At 35.5% G+C, this 17,257-nt stretch overlaps 1 protein-coding gene across 4 annotated transcripts in view; it reads right to left on the bottom strand.

Annotated features, from left to right (window-relative positions):
- Positions 1-17,257, bottom strand: part of XPO4 (exportin 4) — a 117,332-nt gene that overhangs the window by 25,252 nt on the left and 74,823 nt on the right. For all 4 annotated transcript variants that reach the window (XM_032403375.1, XM_032403371.1, XM_032403373.1 and 1 more), the window contains 4 exons: positions 2,913-3,089; positions 2,156-2,298; positions 1,502-1,647; positions 514-691 (listed from right to left, as the gene is read on the bottom strand). In XM_032403375.1, the coding sequence (XP_032259266.1) occupies positions 514-691; positions 1,502-1,647; positions 2,156-2,298; positions 2,913-3,089 (644 nt within the window). The remainder of the gene's footprint in view (positions 1-513; positions 692-1,501; positions 1,648-2,155; positions 2,299-2,912; positions 3,090-17,257) is intronic.

Below are 17,257 nucleotides of genomic sequence, written 5' to 3'. Positions count from 1 at the left end.
TCACCTGACAGGACTCTCAAGTTTCACATATTCAGGACAAATATTTCTCTTTTATAAGGTAAGAATCATAGTTTTCCTTAAAAAGCCATTTAAATACAGTTTTAGCTTTATGAACAAAAAATACTTGTTAATATTTCCCTGGTTTCTAAGAATCTCATATACTTTGTTTCATTCATTTAGGGTGCCTGTACCGTGTTAGCACTGCTTTCTGATGGACATGGGATATGTTCAGAGTACTTTCGATCAAATGTCCCTTCAAAGTCTCACTGTAATCAGAATAATTTTACATTTGTTTTGCTCAGTACAGGATATAGCTGTCAATTCTCACCAGAGTGGCATTACTTATATATACTGAGTACTTGCCATCCTTGTTTATTTCAAGGCTTCTCCAAGTTTTATTTTCTTTCATGTATCAGATTTACAACGTGCCTAACACTCGAGTCATCTACCCATCAACTCAGAATTTATAAAACAGTATAAATTACAAGAGCACAGCTATAGAGTTCATATTACCTAATCACAGAATCTGTTCTGTTGTACCCTGGGATGGAAGAAGCCTTTTCTCCTGGAGATCCCAAAATTTGAAGTGTTGTATTAATGTCAACTTCAGATGAATGCTTAATGGAATATTCCATTATTTCTGGAGGTATTAGCGGAGTCTCTCCCTGAGTATCATCAGCTAAGAGGTAGCCTTCAGTTTAAAAAAAATTAAAAATGAACACTTAACAAATCTACATTTATCAAATTGCACTATAAATGCTTTCAGTTTTATCTGATTTACATACATCATATTAAGTTGATGTAAAAGTAAATTATAAATGTTAATTTCAAGTTTGAGGAGAAGAAATTTTCTATTTCTCGGATAATTAACTCTCAAAATACAAAGGACAAATGTTTTATTCACCAATTTGTAATTCATATTCACATGTAGGCTTTTTAATCTACTACCTTTTAATAATTTTCAGTAATATATTCTGTAAATGTAATAGGAATTCTACTATTATCTCTATCAAAAGTCAGTATTTGGGAATGCCTTTTCAAAAATTAAGATTTTTCTTGATTATTTGGAATACAGAAACACTGCTAATATGGTTACAAAAGAAGACCCTAAAAGTCAGACTGCCTAGATTTGCATTCTGGCTCCAAAAATTAATAGCAGTGTGACCATGGGCTGGTTTCTTTAAAACTCTCTCTCAGCTTCTGCATTTACAAGATGGGGATAATAATAATAACAATAACAAAACCTGGTAATAGTACTAAATCAGTGGGTTGCAATCAATTCCGCGTAAGACATTGGGTATGCAATAGGCATTAAATATACATGTTAGCCAGTATTTTAAAAAATGCATCCATAGCTCTGTGATATACAGCAGCTGTATTCAAATTTCACCCAACACTATGTATGGACTTTTATTTTTTTAACATATGAAGTTTCTTCTAACATAGGAAGTTTAAACTGCTCAGTTGGCAATTACATTTTAAAAAGAAACAACCAACCAACCTGTAACTAAAATAAGCCAGTGAATATCTTCATACAGATCATCAAGCATTTTGTTGTCAATAGTGCTTGAACCAGGTGAAGCAAGTAACTGCTGCTGATGTCGCTGTAACTGACCATGGAGCCTTGTTACTCTTTCTTCTAATAAACTGAAAGAGGGGGGAAAAAAACCCAAAGCTTCATAAAGCTCAATAAGCAAAGATCTAGAACAACTCATAATTTCCATTTATTAGGCAACATAAATTAAGACGTTAGCTCAAAAACACATATATGAAAATATTATAGTACACAACTGTTCTCATAGCAATATAGGAATTGTGATTTATTGTTCATGACATAGAATTAAAACATTGCTTTACAAACAATCAAGGTTTACAACAGGCATTTGAAAACTGGTTATTCCAAGGTTTTATTGATATGGGTCAAATCATTTCTCATACCATGTTTTCCACAATCTCTCTGCCATCTATGCTGTAGTGCCTGGGCTCCAAATGTACAAGCCAAGGAATGCAATCATGAGTATGTTTCTGTCCATTTGTTCCAGTGTGCTGGGATACGGGGTGGGGGTGTTTAAAGTCTTTAAACACTTTAAGTGCTCTCCAGGGAATTGTGAATAGAGAATATTTGCTCCATGGGGTTTCTTTGGACTGTGTGTACCTTGTCAGAAGAGGTATACAGTGTTCTGCAGCAATTCTTCCTAGCATTCCTACACTGGCTAGTTGATCTGAAAACTGGTCTCGATCATCCTCTTGAAGTTCACTTATTTCTTCTTCCTCACGAGAGGCCACACCATTGGCAGTCTATTATTGAAGAAAGAAATAAAGAGTGAGGAACTGCATTCCTTTGTTCAATGAATCATGCATTTTTGTTGCATTGTAAAATAACTTCAGCACATCACATGAAAAGGAGGTGGACAGCGCCAACTCAGGGGTCTAGGGCCTGCTATCTAACTATGCTGACAACGCTAGTAGTTACAAAAGAAAGGGGGGAGGGAGACACCGAAGAGAAAGAAACGGAGGGCTATTACCCTGTGGTGCACATACATAAACAGAGAAAATGCACTCACAACCCACCTCCCACACCAGAGAATTTAACTTCTGTCACTGACTGAAAAGATCTGACATCTTTAAGATCCAAGGTCCTAAACACAAGAAGTCATTTGTATCACTGGACAACTAGGAAGACACAGGCGGGTAAGTGAAAACTGAAGAGAAACAGGGTAACTAGAAGCAGCACCCCACAAAACATGAACTCACTTAGTAAATGGGGTGACTTTTGCTTTAATGCTCTCAGCAAATCTTCTGAAGAAGCTCCTCCTAAATTTCTAGTATTATACAATGTATAATAGAATAAAAGAGACAAAACAGAGTTACGATGAAATACATTTTTACTTACAATCTAGCTTGAAACTTACCAAATTCCTCGTGCCATCTGGAGCTGCGAGGTGGCACTGAATATAGGAATTGAAAACTTGAACTGCATGTTGGGTAAAAAAGCCTTTATGGAAATGTTTGTCGTCTTGAACCAAAGTTAGCCAGGATTCTAGCAATTTGTCATAGGCTTCCATGTATACCATGTCATCTTTATCAAGCTAAGAGAAAAAAACACTCATAAAACAAATGGCCAGAGAAATAAGATGGGAATTATAATAAGAGTTAGAGTTATACATATAAATACTTTTATATGAATTTTTCCTTTAGCAAAGGTTCCTGATTATTTAATAATCTAGAGCTAATTGGGCCCATTTTAAAATTAAACAAACATTGCAGTAAAAATGGATAAGCTTTTTGTTAAACCTAAAATCTTTCTAACTTAATCTAAGTAATTCTTTTTTTTTTAAATTTATTATGTTATGTTAGTCACCATACATCATTAGTTTTTGATGTAGTGTTCCCTGTAATCTAAGTAATTCTTAAGCACAAAGGAATTAATGTTTTTTAGAAGACTAGCTGTTCGGTACTTTGTGGAACATGCGCTTTTCAAATAAAAATCATATTAATATTTTTCTGTGGTTAAGAGAACTGTTAGAATAAAAATACTAAATGTGTACTTACAACACACTTTTTAAAAAAGATTTTATTTATTCGTGAGAGAGAGAGGCAGAGGGAGAAGGAGGGTTTCCAAGGAACAGGGAGCCCAATGAGGGACTTGATCCCAGGACCCCAGGATCATGACCTGAGCCAAAGGCAGATGCTTAACCATCTGAGCCACCCAGGCACCCTACAACACACTTTAAAATGATTTTAGAAAAAGTGAAGGATGATGAAAACAGACTGATGAAAACAGACTAATCAGCATATTTAAGAATATGTGGGGAGAACTTCATTGATATTCCCTAACATTTTAGAGCAAAGAAGAAAAAGAAGGATAGGGCCTACACAGGAAGGCGTCTGGGGAGGATGCTAAAGCGGGAGGAACACCAGAAGCATGTGGACTCACAGAAACCAAAGTATGTGGGTACAAGGGTGGGGAAGCCAAACAGACAGCACTAATAATTATGCAGGCTTGGGTATTAAGTTTTTCACCATGTATCCTAAAATAGGCTGTATCCTAAAATAACTTCAAAGTAAAGTATTCTGTCATATTGAGGAGGAAGAGTCTATACATAGTGATTAAGGATACTCTATGGAGCCCAAAGTGTTTAATATTTAACATTATCACTTAATTTTCTCACACTCTAATAAGAATCCACATCCTAATTTTGCCATCAGTTACTAATCTGGGTCATAATTTACCTATGTATTGATTTCTTCATCCACAAACTCACTAGGATCACTATTCAATGAAAGGAATACTTATTAGTGTCAAGCACTACTGCTTAGTGCAGAAACATAAAAATGTACCTTTCTTTCATGCGTTCAAACTCAGTCCAGTGGGGAAAAGCAAAAAGCAAACAAAAAATACACTAAAGGCCATAAAGGATAAACACACATTTCAGGGTCAGTTTTTAACAACGGCATCTCTCATAAGAAATTTGTTATAAATAAAAGAATACAGTTTTGAACTATGTACTCACTTTTTTTGTTGTTTAAGATTTTATTCATTTATTTGAGAGAGAAGAGAAGCAGGCTTCCCACTGAGCAGGGAGCCCGACGATGACGTGGGGCTTGATCCCAGGACCCTGGGATCATGACCTAAGCTGAAGGAAGATGCTTAACCGACTAAGCCACCCAGGCGCCCCCTATGTACTCACTCTTAAAACGTTTTGACATTTTGTTACTAGGTTTCTGACATCCTGTTACTAGGTAGTGAACCCACAAATACTGAAGGTCAACAGAGGTCAATAGGTCTAATTTATAACTTGGCTTTTCTGGGTTCTAAAGCAAACAGGCCCTCATCCTACAAATACAGAACTCTGGAACCTTCACCAAAGAGAATCATCTCAAGCTGTTATTCTAGCAATCTGTCAATAACTCAAAAAAGAAAAGTAATGGAAGATCTATTTTAAGTATTCCGGATTACCCAGTACCCCCAGATCATAGTATCTAAGCACCTATGTGAACTACTTTCGATGAACTGTGTTTTCTTATGCTTCCAGCTTTTATTAACCCACAGTATATTTAAAAATAAACCAAACAAAAAAACTCACACAAAAAAGCCAGTCATTTTCTGGGTAAAATTGACCTTTTATTTATTTATTTTTAAAGATTCATTTATTTGAGAGAGAGACAGAGTGCGCAAGCACAAGCGCGCAAGTGGAGGGAGGGGCAAAGGGAGAGGGAGAGAGAAACTCAAGTGGATTCCACACTGAGTGCAGAGCCCGACATGGCTCCATCTCATGACCCTGAGATCAGACCTGAGCCGAAACCAAGAGTTGGATGCTTTAACCGACTGTGCCACCCAGGCACACCTAAAATGGACCTTCTAAAAGATACAAAAATTTAAGTCATTTTGTGAAAAATTTACATTAAGAATGAAGGAAAAATGAAAAGAATGTCATTTGTTAATTTAATAAGGATTTAAACGAGCAACCCAAATTTTTACTACATATTTACCTGGCCTTAAAAGTATATTTACCAAAAATGAGCAATTCTTTGAATGCAACCAACTGGAACTTATTCATCTCATGAATGGTCAATTCTTATTATTTGTGGTATTTATGTTCTATAAAGTTGCCACAAACACTGAGTTAGTAAACAGGTTAGGTTCCTTCTCTAGTCACTACACTTTCTACCATGTCGAGGCAGATAGATCAATACATAACCCTGTTTTATGCATAACTTAGTTTCATGTGTCTTTCTGTTTACAGACACCTTATTTAATATACATCGTTCATTCACTAATAATGAACTAGTGGCCAACACCACTGTAACTCGTGCCTGAACGAAGCTTATCTGATTCACGTATCTGCTCCATAAGGCAGGCACGTCACAGCCATTTTGCACGCAGGAATGCTAGGCAGCACTTCAGCATAGCGCTCAGAGGCCATCTCAAATACTGAAATTATCCAGGCAGTCACTGCATAGGAAGAACTTCAGTATTTTTTTGAAAAAAATTTAGGATACCCCATTTCACACAAAAATGCAAAAAATGTAGCACAAGAGAACATGAAAATGTGTTTTTACAATATGAAGGCTAAAACGGGAAGGCAGAGCATTTGGGGCCTTGTTTGACTTCAGCTGGGAATAAGCATGTCAGGCAATTCCTATTTTTCATTAATCTTTGCATGCACATGTCCACAAATTATCATGAGAGTGCCACGAGTGCTGATTTGGGGATTACAAATAGAGCTCTAGCAGGGGGGAGAATTGCAAATAAGGAACTTGCGAATGAGGACACTGGTTCTTCTTGCTCAGATATCACCAAAATGCATTACACTTTTGAAACTGTCATAGCTCATAATTTTTTTTGAACAACAGCCATCCATATTCTTGGTTCCATAAATGCAAGATCATATTCATTTAGATTTATAAATACCTATGAAAATGATTGATTCAACCATTTTTTTTCATTTCTATATCATTTATTTCCGTCCAACCATCTTTGTACATACTGCTTTCAGCACTAATACCATTATAAACTGTATTAAGTAAATTCTGTGGCACAAACATTAAAAACATAAAGGAATACTGTCAACAATATGTGACAGTCCAAACTCTTGTCACAAAATATTTGAAGTTTTTCCTGTGGAATGACTGACTGGATGAGAATAACCTATTTTCCTGTTCTCCTTGGAAACACATTGTTTGCTCAAGAGTTGATGAATTTGAAAAAATTTGCCTAGGATATCATCAACTAAAACTCAATCTTCGATTTCACTTATACTATCAGTTTTATCATCATTATTAAAGCTTAGCATGCTATCTTTTTACATTCATCTTCTAATCTGTTTTATCACTGTAAACTGTCTTATTCTGGTAATTTCCTCCTCTTTGTTACTATGGGCAGAAAATGAAAAATTCTGAATTCCAAACAGGACCCAATGAAACATAAAGACAAACAAACAAACAAACAAAAGAAGAACTTAAATGAAACTGAAACTCTAGACCCTGGTGGTATACTGAGAGTTAAATAATGTTGTAAAAAGTAGCCAAATAAAATCTGTTCAAGCTTCATCTGTTGTCATGGGGCTGAGGATTCCAAATCATTCACTGCCTCCTATATAAAGCTTTGTAAGAGATTTTTTTCCTACCTTTATTTTTACTTTATATTAGAAAGAATTCTTCTGAGGAGCAGGTGTGCTTCCTCTTTTTGCATGAGATCCTCTTAAGGAACCTTATCTCCCATCCCATTTCAAGTCCTTCAAATTCAAATCTAGAAAGTCAAATTTATTATTACATACAATGTAAGCTTCTAGCTTATATATCAAAATCACTCTTTTTCTCTAATCTTGACTTTCCACTCTTATTTCTGATTGTTTCTTGCAAGTTTTAAAAGATTATTTCATTTTTGGGGTGCCTGGGTGGCTCAGTTGGTTAAGCGACTGCCTTCGGCTCAGGTCATGATCCTGGAGTCCCTGGATCGAGTCCCGCATCGGACTCCCTGCTCGGCAGGGAGTCTGCTTCTCCCTCTGACCCTCCCCCCTCTCATGTGCTTTCTCCCTCTCATTCTCTCTCTAATAAATAAATAAAATCTTAAAAAAAAAAAAAGATTATTTCATTTTAAATGCCACCAGAAATCTTCTATAAAACAAAGGTTATGAAAAAATAAAATAATCTCTAATATAGTTTCAACTACTATGCTTATCACTTTCCTCTTTCCCTCTAGAACATGGCCACTCTTTTAAAGCCTGCCCGATTAATGGAAGAGCAGCTGTGAAGAGTGGCTTAATGTAGAACAACATTTGAAGGGTTAACTGAACATGAAACTCAGTTAAGAATGTCTACTTAACAGCAGAGTCACATGGCAATTTACATGTAAGAATGTTTGCTGCAGCATTACTTAAACTCATGCCAACACATTTATGAACCATTTCCCTAATCCATGACTTCTAGCATTATTTTAATGACATGAAAAAATGCTCATAATAATATAAATAAAAAGTAATGATTTTGTTTTTATTTAAGTCTAATTGGCATGCCTTAAAATTTGGAAAAAATACATTAAAACATTAATAGTTAAGTTTCAGAAAGTGAAACTACAAGTGATTTGGTTTACTTCTCATTAGTAAAAAAAAAAACTTTAAAAACAATTACTGAGTATTAAATGTCCATAATTTGAGAGGAAAAGGGTATTTATAACCCTATGTGTGAGTAAAGAGATGCCAAGAAAGTGATAAGTAATGGGATTTTTTAAGAATTTTAATTTTTATGCACTGTTTGAATTACTTTTACCAATTAGCATATTCCATTTTTATATTAAAATTGTATTCTGAAATGACACTAGTAACAAAATTAAAATTATAAATATGAGGAAAAAAGTGGAAGTAAAAACTTAACTTACAGAAAAATGGACACACTCCTAGTATTTGGATCAAGGAAAAAAAGAAAAAAGAAAACTTCAATACTCCCACAACTAACCATTTAAAATTTTTAGTTAAATTTTTCTCCAAAAGAAAATACCAGGCTCAGTAGATTTACAGGTGAAATCTAGTGAACTAGCAAAAAAAAAAAAAGCAAAACAACTAATCTTATACAAACTGATCCAGAGAAGAGAAAACAATGCATTAGAGAATGGTCTGTGGAGTTGTCATAATTCTGACAACAAACAAATCCAGCCATTCATAGAAGGCCATGATATGTGATCATCCAGTTGAGTTCAACTCAGAAATGCAAGGGTAATTTTACCATTAGAAATATCCATAAGGGGCGCCTGGGTGGCTCAGATGGTTAAGCATCTGCCTTTGGCTCAGGTCATGATCCCAGGGTCCTGGGATCGAGCCCCACATTGGCCTCCTGGCTCAGCCGGGAGCCTGCTTCTCCCTCTCCCCCTGCTCATGCTGTCTCTCTCTCTCTGTATCTCTGTGTCTCAAATGAATAAATAAAATCTTAAAAAAAAAAAAAGAAATATCCATAAAAACAATTCAGTTCATTAAAAGATTAAGCAGAAATGCATTTAATAATATCCAATACTGTCATGTTTTACAAAACCCCATTAGCAATTCTGATAAAGAATAGCTCAAAAACCTAGAGCAAACATTATCCCTAATGATGAACCAGAAAAGATGAGCTCTGTTTCCACTTGTATTCAACACTGTACAATAAGAAAAAGAAATGTATTATACTATAAGAGAAAAAATACAGACTGTGAAGTCTGAAAAGCAATATTATCATTATTCACAGATTATATAACTGTCACAGAAGACTAAAAAGCCTCTGAAGACAAATTATTAGAACCAGTAAGAATTTAGAAGTTAGTAAATATCAGATCAATATATATAAACACCAACTGCATTTCTCTATGCTAGCAGCAATCTGAAAAATAAAGTTTTAAAAAGATACTATTTACAATAGTAACAAAAATATAAGGTACTAAAAAACATATTCCTTTATTTAAAGACAACGAATTAGACTTAAATCAGTACAGAGAAATACCACATTTATGGATAGAGTTAATATTGAGAGATATCCATTCTTCACTTAAGATCCCCCATAATCCCTACCATAATCCAACTTAATAAATTCACAAATTTTAGATGGAAGAATAAAAAGCCAAATATATCCAAAACTCTTCTGAAGAACTGGATGGGAGTAGGGTGAGGGTAGGAGCATGACTGTTAAATACCTACACATCCCCTTAGAACAAAGCAAAATATGGAAATGATTAGAGAGCCCTGGAAACAGCCACTTTTATGTGAAAACTAGAATACATGACAGCAATTGTCCTATAAATCATTGAGAAATAATTCAATAAATATTGCTGGCAGCAAAAGAAACCAGCAACAAAGTGAAAACACTATGGAATGGGAAAAAAATATTTAGAAACCATAAATGTGATACGGGGTTAATATCCAAAAAATATAAAGAATTTCTACAACTCCATAGCAAAAAACCCACAAATAATCCAATTTAAAAATGAACGAAGGACCTGAATAGACATTTTTCCAAAGAAGATGTAGGAATGGTCAACAGGTACATGAAAAGATGCTCAACATCACTAGTCATTAGGGAAATGCAAATCAAAATCAAAAGGAGACCTCACTTTATGCCTGTGAGAATGGCCATAATCAAAAGGACAAGAGATAATAAATAATGGCATGGATTAGGAGAAAGGGAACCCTTGTGCATTGTTTGTGGGATCGTAAATTGGTGCAGCCACTATAGAAAAATCAGTATGGAGGACCCTCAAAAAATTAACAGAATTACCATTTGATCCAGCAATTCTACTTCTGGGGATATATCCAAAGGAAATAAAAACTCAAAAAGATAATCTGCATCCCCACATTCACAGCAGCATTATTTATAACAGTCAAGACATGGAAACGACCTAAGTGTCCACTGACGAATAAAGAAATTGTGGTATATATACACACTGGAAAATTTCCCACCATTAAAAAAAAAAAAGAGGAAAACCTACCATTTGTGACAACATGGATGGACCCTGAAGGCATTACGCCCAGTGAAATGAGTCAGAGAAAGACAAATACTGATCTCACTTATATATGGAACCAGAAGAACAACAACAACAACAACAACCCCACCAAACTCAGAAAAAGACATCAGATTTGTTGTATCAGAGGGGGTGATGGGGAGAAATTGGAGAAAGGTGGTCAAAAAGTACAAACTTTCAGTTATAAGTTCTGGGGAAGTAAGGTACAACATGATGACTATAGTTAACACTGCTGTGTGATATATGGGAAAGCTGTTTGAGTAGATCCTAAGAGTTCTCATCACAAGAAGAAAATTTTTTTCTTTTCTTTTTATTGTATCTATGAGATGATGGATGTTAACTAATAAACCTATTGTGGTGATCATTTCACATATGTGTAAATCAAACCATCATGGTGTACACCCTTTAAGTTAAACTTATACAGCAGTGTGTATCAATTATTTCTCAATAAAAATGGGGAAAAATACACATATAAATAAATAAAAATCTGTTATCCATATGAAAAAAAGGGAAATTGGATCCCTACTCGGTATCATATTCAAAACTAAAGTCTAAGATGGTAAAGTCATGAAAGGTAAACCTTTAAAATATTTAGAAGAAAACACAGGAAGAGTAGTTGTCTGAAACAAGGAACTAATAATCCAAATCATTTTTTAAAACTAATTTCTACACCCAACATGAAGTTCCAACTCACAACCTCGAGATCAAGAGCCACATTGCTCTTACTGACTGAGCCAGCTGGGCACCCCTAATAATTCCAATCATAAAAGAAATGACAGTAAGTTTGACTACACTAAGATGAAGAACATTTGTTCATCAAAAGACACCATGAAGTCTAACTGCAATATGCTGCTCAGGACTGGATTCCAAAACAGAAAAATGATTGATGGAAAATTAGTGAAATCCAAATAAAGCATGGAAGTTCAGTTAATAATAATGCATCCAATGTTAATTTCTTAGTTTTGACAAATGTACCACTGTTATATCACATGGTAAAATTAGAGGAAACTAGGTAAAAGGTACTGTCCTTGCAACTTTTCTGTAAATCTAAAATTATTCCAAATTAATAATAATAAGAAAGATATCATAAAGTGAAAAGAAGAGCCATAGAACTGGGAGGCTAGATATGCAACAAATAACTGACAAAAAAAATAAATAATGTACAGAATATATAAAGAATTTCTACAAAGCAGTATGAAAAAGGATAGGGAAACGGGCAAATGGGCTATTCAAAGGAATAACCACGGGAATCACATATATATGAAAAAACGCTCAACATTACTAGCACCTTAATTATATAAGACCATATTGTATACTTACAAGTTTGGCTAAACTGTGATGGTGAAGACATGAATCAATGAAAACTCACACACATCACTGCTGAACATGTAACTGGTTCCATCAGTTCAGCAAACAACTTGAAACTATCTTGTAAAACTGAACATTTACCTATCTTATCATCTAAAAATTCCATTTCTAGGTTTAGACCTTATAAAAGCTCTCATGAATGTATGCTAGGAAACACACAGAAGAATGTTTACTGTAATGCTGTTTGTAATGGCAAAAAAGGAACCTCAAAAGTTCATTTACAGCAGAATGGAGGAAAATTGTGGTATGACATTCACACAATGATGTATCTTATACATAGAAATGATCAAAATTTCTAAAGCAAGAGAATGACAACATTCACAACAGTGGTTACTTCTCTTGCAGGGGTGGAAGGGGGAGAAGCTGGGGTCATGGGATGGGGATGAGTACACTGGAATCATCGACTGCAGTACTGATGATGTTCTTGGGTTGGGTCATGGGTTCACTCATGGTGATCTGATTATGTTTTAGAACAACATATTTTATTTTTTTGTCTGTATCAAATATGACATAATAAATAAAATCATCTACGGTGGTTTTGAGGACCAAAGAAAAGATCTATAAAATGAACAAACAGACTGCTAAAATGGCCATGCACAGTGCTCAATGTGTTATTAGCAGTAGGAAAAAAGGGTGGTTTTATTCCTTCAACAAAGATATATTGAATGCTAAGAGCGAAGCACTGGGATACAGAGATGAGTAAAATAGTTTCTTCCCAAAGAAACATCTGTGGCCTGTTTATATACTTAACGAAGCACGTGTTTTGCAGACATCATTTGTTAAGTCTTAACAGTTTATCTTGCCAAAATAAACAGACTGGTAACATATCTTAAGAGGAACTTATGGAATAGCATCCTCTGACCTCTGGTATCTCAAAAGGAAGAAGCAGGACATTTTCTTAAAACTATCTTTGTTGTTCTTTAGTACATATATAATGAATGTTATAATAATTTAATTATTCATATATAGAAAAGTACAAATAAAATGTAAAAGCCTTATAAGCTTTATTATTGAAAGAGCAATAATCCCTCCTATAAAGCCCTGATATTAGACAAAGCAGAAAATTACAGACTCTAAGAGCCCCTGTTCACTAGATGGTGATTTAAAATAAGAACTAAAAACTTCTAAAGAGCCTTCTGGTTCCTCCTGAATACCAATACAAGTAACTTATCAGGCAAAGTGTGAGAAATTTGGTTGATGACAATTGGCAACTAAATCTTTCAGTCTAATCACGGAGAACTGAAACCTAACCAAGTGCTTTTTCACAATACTTTGGCCCTGCTCCATGGCCACAGTGGCCAACACCCAGCAGCCAAGCCAGAGCACGTGCACAGAGATGACGAAGGAGTCCAAGCTAGACACTATGTGCTCATGCTCTAAGTATTGTCAGGCCTGCTGCCAGAAAGGCTTTGGAGAGGGGCTTAGAGCTTATAAGACTACTTGACCCCACTTTACTCCATTTGGGAATGGAGGGTAGAAAAGGTAATCAAACTATGATAACAGCACTTACATTTCAACGCTCACAATTAACTTAGAAGTGTATAAAGGAGTGAATCTGGAGCCCTTCAACCATAGAAAAATATGTTTTTATGTCTATGTGAATATAAAAAAAAAAGTCGTTTATTTTATTTATGAAGATGTTGCCAAAGGAAGCTTTCTAAAATAAATATGTATATGTGAATCTGCTCCCCCCTTTTGACACTGAATTCAATTTCAGAAATTAAAATCTAACATTATTATTTGATTCCAACTATATGACATTCTGGAAAAGGCAAAAACTATGGAGATAGTAGGGGCGCCTGGGTGGCTCAGTCAGTTAAATGGCTGCCTTTGGCTCAGGTCATGATCCCAGGGTCCTGGGATCGAGCCTTGCATCGGGCTCCCTGCTCAGAGGGAAGCCTGCTTCTCCCTCTCCCTCTGCCTGCCGCTCCCCCTGCTTGTGCTCTCTGTGTCTGTCAAATAAATAATTAAAATCTTTTTAAAAACCCCCAAAACTATGGAGATAGTAAAAAGATCAGTGGTTGCCAGGGGTAGGGGAAGGAGGCGGAGCACAAAAGATTTTTAAGGCCCCAAAACTATCCTGTATGATACTGTGATGGTGAATACATATCATTGCACATTCGTTAAAATCCACAGAACACGTAACATCAAGCGTGAATTCTAATGTAAACTATGGACTTTGTGGCATAAGGATGTGTCAGTCCTGGTTCATCAACTGCAACAAATATTTACCACACTGGTGGAGGGATGTTGATAGTAGGGGAGGCTGTTTGCATTTGTAGGGGCAGGGGGGAAGGATGGGATATGGGAACTCTGATTTTTCATTCAATTTTGCTATGAATCTAAAATTGTTCTAAATAATAAAGTATGTGTGTGTGTAACCCTAATATGAAATATTGTAAAAGTTCAAAAGATAACTCTTGCATTGAAAATACATCTCATGCTAGAGTCGTTCTAAATTTGATTGTTATGCTGTAAACAATTCCAAATCTACTCCTAACTATAACAGGACTATGGTTACTATCAGATATTTAGTATGATCCATCCCACTACAATAGATCTTTTTTCTACGAACAGCAAATAACCAACATGAGAACTCCAAATATTGTCCATGAAATTGAAAAGCTCATTCTTTGATCATCAGTATTTTCTTCATATGTAAACATAAATTACATGAGTTAGTTAAAAAAAAGCATATGATTCAGGCATAAAAAAATGCAGGAAGATAGATAATGGATAATTCATTCTCACACAGAAAGTCTTATTTCTAAGGAATAATCTTTAAGAAGTTCCTTAACCTGGTTTAACTCTGCGTTCCATATCTCTGGCCTGAGGCTGCTGCTACTGTATTAGTCTTTACAAGGACTTGGGAGTGAAACCAAATTAAACAATCAGAGATTGTAGAGGATGGGGAAGAAGTGCCAAGAACACTGACCACTCGCAGTGTTCCCTTGCAAACATGATGAAAAAATCATTTGGCAGAAATAACTAATGAGACCAAAACATGCCTGCAATAAAAGAAGGGGGAAGAAAACTCCAGTTAAATGTAAGGGTTAAAAAAGGTTCTATCGATATACTATTTCTTAATCTGGAATTTGGTATACAATTGTTCATTTTATTATTTTTTATAACTTTTATATATATATGAAATTTTTTACTTTATATGAATGAAATATTTCACAGTAAGTTTAAAATTCATAGGCACTGGCACAACCCCCGAGTCCAATGACAGTTCAAATAACGTATGTAGTGCACAGTGTAAAACATTAATAAGAAAGGACATACGAAAGACTAAAGACTCAAAGAACTCTTATTAGTTTATGCTGTTATTCACTGGTTGGAAGAATTTAGATTCTTTTCCTGGTGTAGCATTATTTAAGGCAAATAAGGCAATATAGATAAAATCACAGAAATGTCACAAATAAAACTTCATGAACTCTACTTAAAATTTTAGAAGGCTTTGAATGCTAAATGCAAAAGGGATTAATTCATTCTCTTATTTTTTTTTTTCTTTTAGCCAGCCCTAAAGGCACAGAATTAATTTAACTTCAGCATACCTATGCAGCTGACAGTATTCCTGGCTTCTAAAAGACCCCAAGAGAAATTGATTTAGTGGACAAGTATTGCAGCTGTTAGAAGAATCCTATAGACAGATCACTGGGGGGGCGGGGGGGGGGGGGGAATCTGCCCCCATAAAAACACCAAGAGTCTGAGCTGCAATTTTCAGAGTTTTTAAACATTACAAATTCCTTCATATATTTTCTTTCTTTTGGAAATGCACCTGAATTTTCAAATTCTTAATGCTAAGTAATGTATATACATCAAGCACCCTGCCTGGTACATGGTAGGTGTCAATAAATATTTATGGAATTGAATTAATCCAGCAATAATCCTCATGGGCCGACATCTCAGGGACTTGCCTGGCTTACAAGGGGTAGAAGGGCAATCCCTTTTTTCTACCTCACTCTAGTGTTCATTTTTGAACCCCTGGCACATTAGATCTGGTTAGGCTTCTAATGCTAATAACACTGTTTTAAACAATACAAAGGATACTACATGGAACAATAGTTATGACAATAGGTAAGCTTTATTCTCAACCAACTATACTCCACCTCAAGTGCAAGAATTCTGTAAAACACAAACACTGGTTCTGTGCTAGGATTAGCACAGCAAATTGAGAAAACCGGAGGTGACTCATATACAGTCGGGAAAACACTGCATTGGTAAAATTATGATCCAATCAGGATTAAATAAAACAGTGAAATTATTATTATTATTTTTAAAGATTTTATTTATTTATTTGACAGAGAGAGACACAGCGAGAGAGGGAACACAAGCAGGGGGAGTGGGAGAGGGAGAAGCAGGCTTCCTGCAGAGCAGGGAGCCCAACGCAGGGCTTGATCCCAGGACCCTGGGATCATGACCTGAGCGAGCTGAAGGCAGATGCTTAACGACTGAGCCACCCAGGTGCCCCGAAACAGTGAAATTATTTTTTAAAGACTTCTTTAATAAGAATCTTTATTTAAGGTACAATAATAGCCAATTTTCTAACAAATACCCTAATGGAGGTAAAGCTGTTAATATTAAAAAGAAGTATACTTTAAACGTGCAAGGTTTAAGAAATACTCATGCACCTCATCTAATTATCTTTTTTAAAAAAAAAAACTCTTTCAAGCAGATGAAATGAATGCACATAATGGGGCTGGACAGCTGTCCTGCTCTCTACTATATCACCAATTTATTCTTTCCTGGCCATCAGAACCACGGGGTGGGGAGGTTAGCATGGCTTCTCAAACAGTCCCATCTTCTTGTGAGTTAAGGGGCAAGGCCAACTATACGTGTATATTGTACGGACATCACCATGCCAGAAAGTGAGTTAATAGCTTTCCCTCTTATCACTGAAATGTCCCAAATTATGCTTCCCACTTCTCAATTTCAATTTATAATTTGGCTTCGATGCTTTCCTTTTCACTACGTCTCCTCCCCACAAAGTAATTATCCACTGAGCCAGAGAAAATAGATTCTGAATGAAGAATGCTGAACTTCACATGTACTCACTCATCCAACAAAATGCAAAGTTACTTTACCACGCTACATGAACTTCCTAACAACTTTATCAAGTATCTTTCTCTTTACTACCTTGTCCTGCTGGTCTTGAGCTTAGGCTACAATTAAAGTTTCTTCTTTACAAAGTTTACCTACTACCACCTCCTTTACATATCCACCCTGAAACATACATGCACACCCAAACACACATACACTTCAAGGTTTAAGCATCGTGCTTGGCTGCTCTGCTCAATTAACTGAACAAGTTATGTGGCTCCTGTCTGATGAACCTACTGGGGGCTGAACTTAAAATTTTCTATTGACAAAAGAAACCAAGAAACAAACTAGAGTATAGAG

Source organism: Phoca vitulina, unplaced genomic scaffold (genome assembly GCF_004348235.1).
Source record: "Phoca vitulina isolate PV1807 unplaced genomic scaffold, GSC_HSeal_1.0 scaffold5, whole genome shotgun sequence".
NCBI lineage: Eukaryota > Metazoa > Chordata > Mammalia > Carnivora > Phocidae > Phoca > Phoca vitulina.
Note: the sequence above shows the minus strand (reverse complement) of the source record. Positions and strands in the feature narration are given on the sequence as shown.